The sequence below is a fragment of the Peromyscus leucopus genome, chromosome 16_21, assembly GCF_004664715.2.
Source record: "Peromyscus leucopus breed LL Stock chromosome 16_21, UCI_PerLeu_2.1, whole genome shotgun sequence".
NCBI lineage: Eukaryota > Metazoa > Chordata > Mammalia > Rodentia > Cricetidae > Peromyscus > Peromyscus leucopus.
The window spans coordinates 17,329,865-17,338,505 of record NC_051084.1 but is presented as its reverse complement, the minus strand read 5'-3'; the positions used below and the strand labels follow the sequence as shown (position 1 = coordinate 17,338,505).

The 8,641-nt window shown below is 44.7% G+C and overlaps 1 protein-coding gene across 2 annotated transcripts; it reads right to left on the bottom strand.

Annotated features, from left to right (window-relative positions):
* Nucleotides 1-794: 794 nt before the first annotated feature.
* Nucleotides 795-4,554, bottom strand: LOC114682645 (H-2 class I histocompatibility antigen, Q10 alpha chain-like). 2 transcript variants are annotated; one of them, XM_037199618.1, is made up of 6 exons: nucleotides 4,445-4,554; nucleotides 3,946-4,215; nucleotides 3,448-3,723; nucleotides 2,750-3,025; nucleotides 2,527-2,634; nucleotides 795-1,147 (listed from the first exon to the last, which is right to left on the bottom strand). In XM_037199618.1, exons 1-6 carry the CDS (start codon nucleotides 4,515-4,517, stop codon nucleotides 1,104-1,106), a joined length of 1,047 nt encoding a protein of 348 aa, XP_037055513.1. In that variant the 5' UTR covers nucleotides 4,518-4,554; the 3' UTR covers nucleotides 795-1,103. The 2 variants fall into 2 exon arrangements, with proteins under 2 accessions (XP_037055513.1, XP_037055514.1); XM_037199619.1 differs by having other exon boundaries at nucleotides 3,946-4,162; nucleotides 4,445-4,553.
* Between the last annotated feature and the right edge of the window lie 4,087 nt (nucleotides 4,555-8,641).

Genomic DNA, 8,641 nt, shown 5'->3' with positions numbered 1-8,641 from the left:
TGAGACTTGTCTGGGCTGGAGAAATTTATTTGGGAGGTGGTCTTAAAAAGCATTTAAAATCTTGGAAGTGAATAAAATCATCAAAAGGATTATCAATTGTAGACGAGAAAGAGAACAGGACTGATCCTGGCCCCTCCAGTGCTCAGTGGTCTCTTTAGAGAACACACCTTGAACACAGACTGTGCAGCTCTGGGCATGTGTCTAGAAGGCTGGTAGACCAGAGAGTCCCAGACTTTTCTGTGCACAGGAATCCTCTGGACATCTCAGCAAGATTCAGAAAAAGTCAGGCTTGATGATATAGGCTTTTAATCCCAGCACTCTGGGCAGAGACAGATGCCTCCTCTCATAGGATCTCTGAGTTCAAGGCCAGCATGGTCTACAAGTACAGATAGTTCCAGGCCAGTCAAGACTACATAGTGAGACTGTTTCAACAAACAAACAAACAAACAAACAAAATGAAACAAACCCCACAAACAGAAACAAAACAAAAGACTTGGGGAATCTGTGAAGACACAAGAATCTCTGTATTTATAACAAGTGGTACAGAGGCAGCTGTTATTCAGATCATGGAGCTGCAAGGAATGTAGACAAGGAGCTCCTGGGCCTCCTAGATCCATCAGCCTCACTTGTGGCACGTTACATAAATAATTCCTGCTGCCAGGTATGGTGGTTCATATATGTAATTCTAACTCTCCGGGATGGGGAAAGAGGATTGTAGGTATTTCATTGCCATACGGATTTTTATTAATTACTTTTTTTTAAAATTGTGTGACAAAATATCCAGCAGAAGCAACTTAAAGGAAGAAAGATTTATTCTGATTCATGATTTAAGAAGGTTCAGTCAATCTCAGCATAAGGTGTGATGGAGTAAATGGCAGCAGGGGCATGTGGCTGGGATTCCTCCAACTTCAGTAGATCAGGAAGCATCATGGAGGCATCCTCACATCTGGCTTTGTCCTGTTCTTCATTTTATCCTTGGGCCCCAGCGTTGGTCTTCCATCTTTAATTAATCTCTGGAAACACTCTTACAGATGTGACCAGAACTGAATCTCCAAGGAGATTCTAAATCTACTCAAGTTGGCAATGAAGATTAACCATCACAGCTACATAGCGATTCCCAAGCCAGCCTGGGACACAGTGTGAGATGCTGTTAACAGAGAAACAGAAAAGGAAGTGTGAGTCCTGGGCTACATTCTAAGCAATATAAATGAGGGATCTGGAAAGAGTCCTGAGTATTTTGGAATAGGATTTATGGCCACTGATGTTAGTGGTGAGAACAACATCCATGATGAAAAGGGTGTTATATGGAAATTCCTCTTTGGGAAGAGGTTGAGAAAGAGAAGGGAGAATATACATTATCAATCCTGAGTTGTCATGTCAACAGATATGTATTGTTTTCTCTCCCATTAGGTGTAGACTCAGATAGAAAATACAGTAAGAAAAAAGATAGAAAATAAGTAATTACAGAGTCTCTGACTGGCTGCTATCTGAAAATTCCCTAGGCTAATTTCTTACTTTTAAGTATTAATAATGAAAAACAAATTCTTATCATTTTAAAACAAAGGAATTTAATATATGATATTGCACAGTTGGTGATTATTTTGTTTTGGAAAAAGCCATGAACCAAATCTGAGGCTTCATAGCTGGGAACAGAACTGACAAGCCCATCAATACCACGTCCCGCAAGGATCCACTGAGCACAGGAATCACTGACACCCAGGATCTGGTCTCCGTGGGACAGATTTCCTGCCACTCATGGGAACTGGATGTGCCAATGTCACTCCAGCCAAATTCACTTATGAAGTTCCAGCTTTTCCTTATCACCATGTGCTGAGTCAAGGTGCAGCGTGTGGTCACTCAGCTGGTGGAGCCGAGGACTACCATGTGGCGCCCAGCTGCAGGAATGTTAGGAAAGTGACAGAGGAACTTGCTCTCTGTCTCCTTTCTGTACACTTACTGGGTGTTCCCTTAATGTGTAAGGAGAGTTCAACAGCTGGGACAAGATGGTAAAAGGTAGAAATACAATGATGAAAGTAGATTCCTGGAAAAGTTACCTGAGTAACTACATCAGAGGACATAAAAAGACTGACAGAGATCCGGGGTAATGATGCTCTAGAGTACCTCCATAGCCCAGACTTTAAAAAGCATTAGCACAGATGGACATGGTGGCACACAACTTTAATCCTAGCACTTAGGAGACAGAGACAGGTGGATCTCTGAGTTTGAGGCTAGCCTGGTCGGCATAGTGGGTTCCAGGACAGCCAGGGCTATACTTTGTCTTTAAAACAAAAGAAAGAAAGAAAGAAAGGAAGAAAGAAAGAAAGAAAGAAAGAAAGAAAGAAAGAAAGAAAGAAAGAAAGAAAGAAAGAAAGAAAGAAAGGAGAAACATGGCTAGTTCACTGAGTCTCAGGTTAGGTAAGCACTCACACACAGGTGTGTCTCACAGCAACAAAACAGGACATGAGCACATTTCCATCTAGGGCTTCAACTCTATGGAAAACCCTCAGGCACCAATCCCTTCCCTACCTGCACTTTTCTTCCTCATCATCACAAGGGCAGCCACAGCTCCAGTGACCACAACTCCAAGGAGAACCACACCAACAGTCATTCCAATTGTGGGCCAAGAAGGTGGCTCTGGGAAGAGAGAGTAGAGTTGAGGGGCCCTAGGATCAGCACTGATACTACTCAGGGTCTCCAGAAGGTCATCTATTTTCCTTGAAATAGGCTCTGTGCTCACAACATTCCTTACCCCATCTCAGGATGAGGGGCTCAGGCAGTCCTTCATGTTGCACATGGCATGTGTATCTCTGTTCCTCCCCAGAAGGTACCACCACAGCTGCCCACTTCTGGAAGGTTCCATCCCCTGCAGGTCTGGTCTCCACCAGCTCCATGTCCTGAGTCAGGTCCTCCCCATCTCTCTGCCAGATCAGGGTGATCTCCGAAGGATAGAAGCCCAGAGCCCAGCACCTTAGGGTGACATCCCCTTCAGGTCTGGGGTGATGGGTCACATGTGCCTTTGGGGGATCTGAGGAAGAATTGGAAAGTTCACACATTTTGTGTTCTTACTAAGATAATGCAGTTGTACTCATGTGACCATCCTGGCAGTGCGCAGGAGAACTCGGAGTACAAACTGGGACAGTAGCTCAGCTTCAGGCATCTGGAAATTTATTCCTTGGCAAATTCTAGAATGAGGTTACACCAGCCCAGGAGACTCCAGGTCTTCCACTGACAAAAATGGACTTGGGATCCCCACTGGGTGGGGCTGAGAGACTTAGCATCACCAGAGTCAGACTCCAAAACATCGGACACCCAGAAGCACTTCCCCTTCCCAATGACAAAGAGAGAGGCAATATTCCAGCTGATCCCATTTTCCTCTTTCCTCCAGAAACTCGAGCCCCAGTCCAAGGGCAGTGCCCCATGGCCCCTTTGACCCCATTCCCATTGTACCTGTGCGCAACAGTATATCCTTGCCTATCTCCAGGTAACTGAGGAGGATCTCCACGCACTCCCCTTGAATGAAGGCCCCTATGAAATCAGCCCAAATAGTCTCCTTCCACTTTCGCTTGGTTATTTGAGGCGCTGAGTCAGGCACCCTCCAAGATTTCAGGTCCTCGTTCAGGGAGATGTAATCCTCGCCATCGTAGCCGTGTCGACCATACCCTCGGACGAAGCGCCGGTCCGGCCCAATGGTGCAGCTAGTCCAGCACTGTACAATGTGAGAGACTGGCCCCGCCCCTGCAGTTAGCTCTGCCCATCTTCCCCGGACCCGCAGGATGGGATTTGGACCTAACCTGAACCACAGAAACGTAGCCACAGTCAACTCCCAAGTTGAGGATCCATAGGTCCTGCAACCTCAAAGCTAAATCTAGGTCCCAGGGACCCCAAGAAAGTAGAGCGGGTATGGGGACCTGGATGGGCCCTGCCCTCCGACTCAGGGTCACTCACCATCCTGGCTCTGGTTGTATTCGCTGATTGCGCCCAGTAGGAGATCTCGGGCATTCACTTTATTGTGCTTGACTCTCTGTATCTCTTGCTCCCAACGCTTTGGAGGTATCTGCTCAACCCACAGCGCCCGTGGCTCCAGTCTCTGACTCTGTGCATCACTGTCGAAGTGCACAAATTGCATGTCGTCCACGTAGCCAATGAAGATGTATCGGGGCTCCTGGATGCCAGGCCGGGACATGGTAGTTTCAAAATAGCTTAGCGAGTGTGAGCCTGGGGACAGCATGCACCACACCTTAAGAACTCAAGTCTCCTCCCTTCTCCAGGGACCCGGTGCAGGGAGAGGAGCAAGGGGAGGGGATGGAGACCTTGGGGGCAGAGGTTGCCCAGCCACGGGAGCAGGTAGGATAGTACTTCCCTAATGCTGCACCTTCTTGGCCCATTCCAGGCTTGCTCACACTCCTCCCAGCAGAGGCCATTTCCTTCCAGATCCTGTACTCACGGGTTTGGGTCAGAGTTGGAGCCAGGGCAGCCAGAAGCATCAGGAGGACGCCTCGGGGAGCTGGGGTTCCCATCCTTGGTGTTTCAAAGGCCTGAAGAAATTGGGTCCTTGTTCCTCTCTGTGGATTTTATAGCACTGTGAGTATGTGGGAAGAGACCGCAGTGACTCTAATTGGCTTCTCCAGAATTTGGGCATACAATGGGAGAAAGAATACTTTTTTTTAAGGCCGAAGAACCTGTATGCTGACACAGGAAGTGAGCTGGAGAAATGAAATCCAGGGCTGATGGAAATCCCCAGTGCTTGGCTTCCCCACTCTGAAAGAGAAAACCTGAGACCAGGGACCGTATCACCACCCCCTTCCTCCTGTACCTAGTGCTCTTTATCACAGTGTCTCCTTGGGTCCCATCTAGGAGCTGTGCCAGTCAGAAATTCTCAGTGTTTTAGTTTTAGGATCTCTATGTGGCTTTACAAAATAGATCCTCAGTGACATTTTATGTAGGTTACATTGATCAGTATTTACCACAGTAAAAAAAAAAAAAAAAAAAAAAAAAAAAGCCATATGAAGGTTTAAATAAGAATGGCCCCCATAATAAGCACATATATTGTGGGCGCCATGGGCCCTGGCCCCCGACTGTGAGTGGCTGCGGCCTTGCTTGCTGACCTTGATCAGATGTCCTCCCTATTCAGATTCCCTGCCGGTATCCACCCTTCTGAATGCTTAAGGGAAGTTCCTTGTTTGTGTATCCTGCATTTTGGGCGTTAACTACTTAGATGCAAGAATGTAGAACATTGGGTCTGGAATGTAGACCATTGATAGCGAACTTCTGCCCTCCGGGGGTTCCTCCATTTGTGCTGTAAGCCTGTATTTAAGGTTTCTTCCCTCTTTCAATAAACGGCATTCGACATCCAATCGTACGAATGACTCACTGTCTCTTGTCTCTATTTTTTAATCCGCAGCCCTTCGCTCGGACATGGTGAACTGGTATCGGTAATGCGGGCGTTACCGCTACAATATATCTGAATGTTTAACCATCCAGAAATAACACTACTTGAGAAGGATTAGAGGGCATGGCCTTGTTGGAGTAGGTGTGGCCTTGCTAAAGGATGTGTCACTGATGATGAGCTTTGGGGTTTCAAAAGACCAAGCCAGGCCTAATGGCTAATGGCTCTCTCTTCCTGTTGCCTGTGTATCCAGATGTAGAATTCTCAGCTACCTCTCCACCACATCTGCAGGCATGCAGCCATGCTTTCTGCTATGATGATAATGGACTAAATCTCTGAAACTGTAAACCAGCCCCAATTAAATGCTTTCCTTTATAAGACTTGCCATGGTTATGGTGTCTCTTCATGGCAACAGAGCACTGACTAAGACAGGCTGGGTGTGGTGGTCCAGGACTGTAACCACAATACTTGGGAGTCAGAGACAAGAAGCTTGTCACAGTTCCAAGCCAGCCTGTGGTACACCCTGTCTCAAAAAATACAAAAATAAGGCCAGGGAGATGAATCAGCAGTTAAAGGCAACTGTTGCCAAAGACTAATACCTGAGTTGGGTCCTGGGAACCCACACAGAAGGAGTAGAGAATGGATTCCTGAAAAGTTGTCCTCTGACCTCACATGTGCACTGTGGTGCAGGGGATCATGAAGTTGGCCTAGTCTAGCTGCCTTGAGAGGCATGCATCATAGGTTTTTCAGGTTAGAGTCTATGACTCCTGAGGCACAATGTGCCTTTCTGTTCTCAAGGAACTCCCTCAGGCAGTGAAGCATTCAGGCCAATCTCTGTTCCTCTGTATGTTCCCTTCAAAGTCAAGGAGGCATGGAAGATTGACAGGACAATTGGACTTAGACATTAATCTTGTGTACAACTTGCAAACTTCATTGTATCCTGGCAACCACAACTGTACTGATCCTAGCAATTCACACTCTATTCTGCTTCTGATAATGGTATTAAAAGGCTAATTGCTCTCAAAAACTGTCACAGCCTCAGTCTTGCTGTGACTCCTCCAACCCAAGCCTGTTTAATTCCTGGACCAGGCATATCAGGTAACCTTGGCCCAGTAAGTAAGTGAGGGTGCTTACACTAGCTTACACTGTGGCATACTTGGACAGGTTCACACACACACACACACACACACACACACACACACACACACACACACACAATGTAAAAAAGGAGAAGAAAAAGAAACCCCAAAAAGGAAAACAGAGCAGAGCAAACAGTGCTGGGGATATAGTTCAGTTGGCAGAGTGCCTACCTACCTCTTCCTAAGCCCTGGGTTCAATCCCCAGCACCACACAAAGCCAAATATGATGACACATATATAGCTCACAGAATGTGATTCCCAAAGTGTTGGATGTTTAAGAATATCATTTGTTCCAAGCTGGGCGATGGTGGTACACACCTTTAATCACAGCACCCAGGAGGCAAAGGCCAGCAGATCTCTGAGTTTAAGGCCAGCCTGGTCTACAGAGTGGGTTCCAGGACAGCCAGCACTACTCAGAGAGACCCTGTCTTGAAAAACAAAACAAACAAAAGAATATCCTTGGTCCCACAGAAAATTGGAGGCTTGCCTGGGATACAGGGAATCCTGTGTCAAACAAAACAAAACAAACTCCAAATTTGCAAAACTCAAAACAACAAAAAGCTAAAGTGGTTTTCACTTTTTAAGATTTTTTTCATTGTGTGTAACTTTTTATATAATGTGTTACCTAAGGACACTTCCATTTAAGTATATAGTGTAGGTTGAACACATCCCTCACTACCTTCCTTTTTCTTTACTTTTTGTAATTCTCCTTTGTTCCTTTTTATTTTCATTTCATATATAATTATGATTTCATCTACCTATATAGAATCTAGAAATCACAAATGGTAGGTAGAAAAGGTAATAATTTATCTTTCTGAGACTGGCTTAATTCACTTAATATAATTGTCTTCATTTGACTATTTTCTTGCAAGCTGTATACCTTTGTTATTCTCTATGTCTGAAAAAAATCCCTTTGTGTATATTTATGTATCACATTTTCTTATACCTTCTAATTTAGACACTCGTGTTGGTTTCATAACTTAGATACTGTGAATAATGCTGCAATAAATATTAGTGTGAAAGTATCACTGTGATATGTGGACTTGGAGCCTTTCAGATAAATATCTAAGAGTGACGTAACTGAGTTATATGATATATGCATTTAGTTTAGTTTAGTTTTGTTTCCTTTTTTGAGATGGAGTCTCATGTAGTCGTGCTTGCCTCAAACATAGGATGACATTGAGCTTCTGATCTTTCTGTCCCCACCCCTCAAGTGCTGAGATCATAGCCAGTTGAATCACTGTTTTATTCTGTGCTGGGGATAGATCCCATGGCTTTCCAAATGCTAGGCAAGACTCCTCCAAACAAGCTACATCCTCAGCCTAGTTTACATTTCTACTAGAACTATATATGCTCTCTTTATCCACATCCTAGCTAGTATCTGGTATATTTTATTTTAGTGTGTGTGTGTGTGTGTGTGTGTGTGTGTGTGTGTGTGTGTGTTAGAGAGAGAGAGAGAGAGAGAGACAGAGAGAGACAGAGAGAGAGAGAGACAGAGAGAGAGAGAGACAGAGAGAGAGAGAGAAACAGAGAGAGAGAGAGAGCCTTCCACCTTGTTATAGGCAGGGTATCTTGTTCTTAGACTCATAGGCTAGCTGGGCATTTAACTTTCAGGCAATTTTCCTGCCTCCACCTCCCATCTCCCTATAGGAGTGCTGGCATTGTGGGTGCTCTAGATCTTAGAGGCTAGAGTGTCTAGCTTTACTTGAATTCTGGGTTGAACTCAAGCCTCACACTTGCACAAGTACTTTACCAACTGAACCATATTCAGGCCCTGTTTCTTATTTTATAAATGGCTACCACTCTGATTAGGATGGGATGAAATTTTAATGAGGTTTAATTTGCGTTTCTCTAATAACTAGTGAGATTGTACATTTTCATGTATTTATTGGTTGTTTATATTTTATAATTTAAGAACTGTCTATTTCTTAAATTAGCCTATTTATTGATTATTTGATTTTTTTTTCAGTTTTTGGTATATTTGAAATATTAATCCTCTGTTAGATGTACAGCTTTCAAGCTTTTCTCCCTTTCTGTGGCCATGTCAGAGGAGCAGCAGGTAGGAATTGAGCTTCAGGAGTTTGACCTACCAGGAAGCAAGGCACTGATGGATGAA

What these genes read in the sequence shown, in the direction of transcription:
- LOC114682645 (XM_037199618.1), bottom strand. Translation starts at nt 4,517, where the DNA reads ATGGGAACCCCAGCTCCCCGAGGCGTCCTCCTGATGCTTCTGGCTGCC. An exon ending in GGATATACTGTTGCGCACAG is followed by an intron (nt 3,026 to 3,447) that starts GTACAATGGGAA and finishes ATTCTTCCTCAG; the next exon opens with ATCCCCCAAAGGCACATGTG. An exon ending in GCCCCTCATCCTGAGATGGG is followed by an intron (nt 2,635 to 2,749) that starts GTAAGGAATGTT and finishes CTCTCTTCCCAG; the next exon opens with AGCCACCTTCTTGGCCCACA.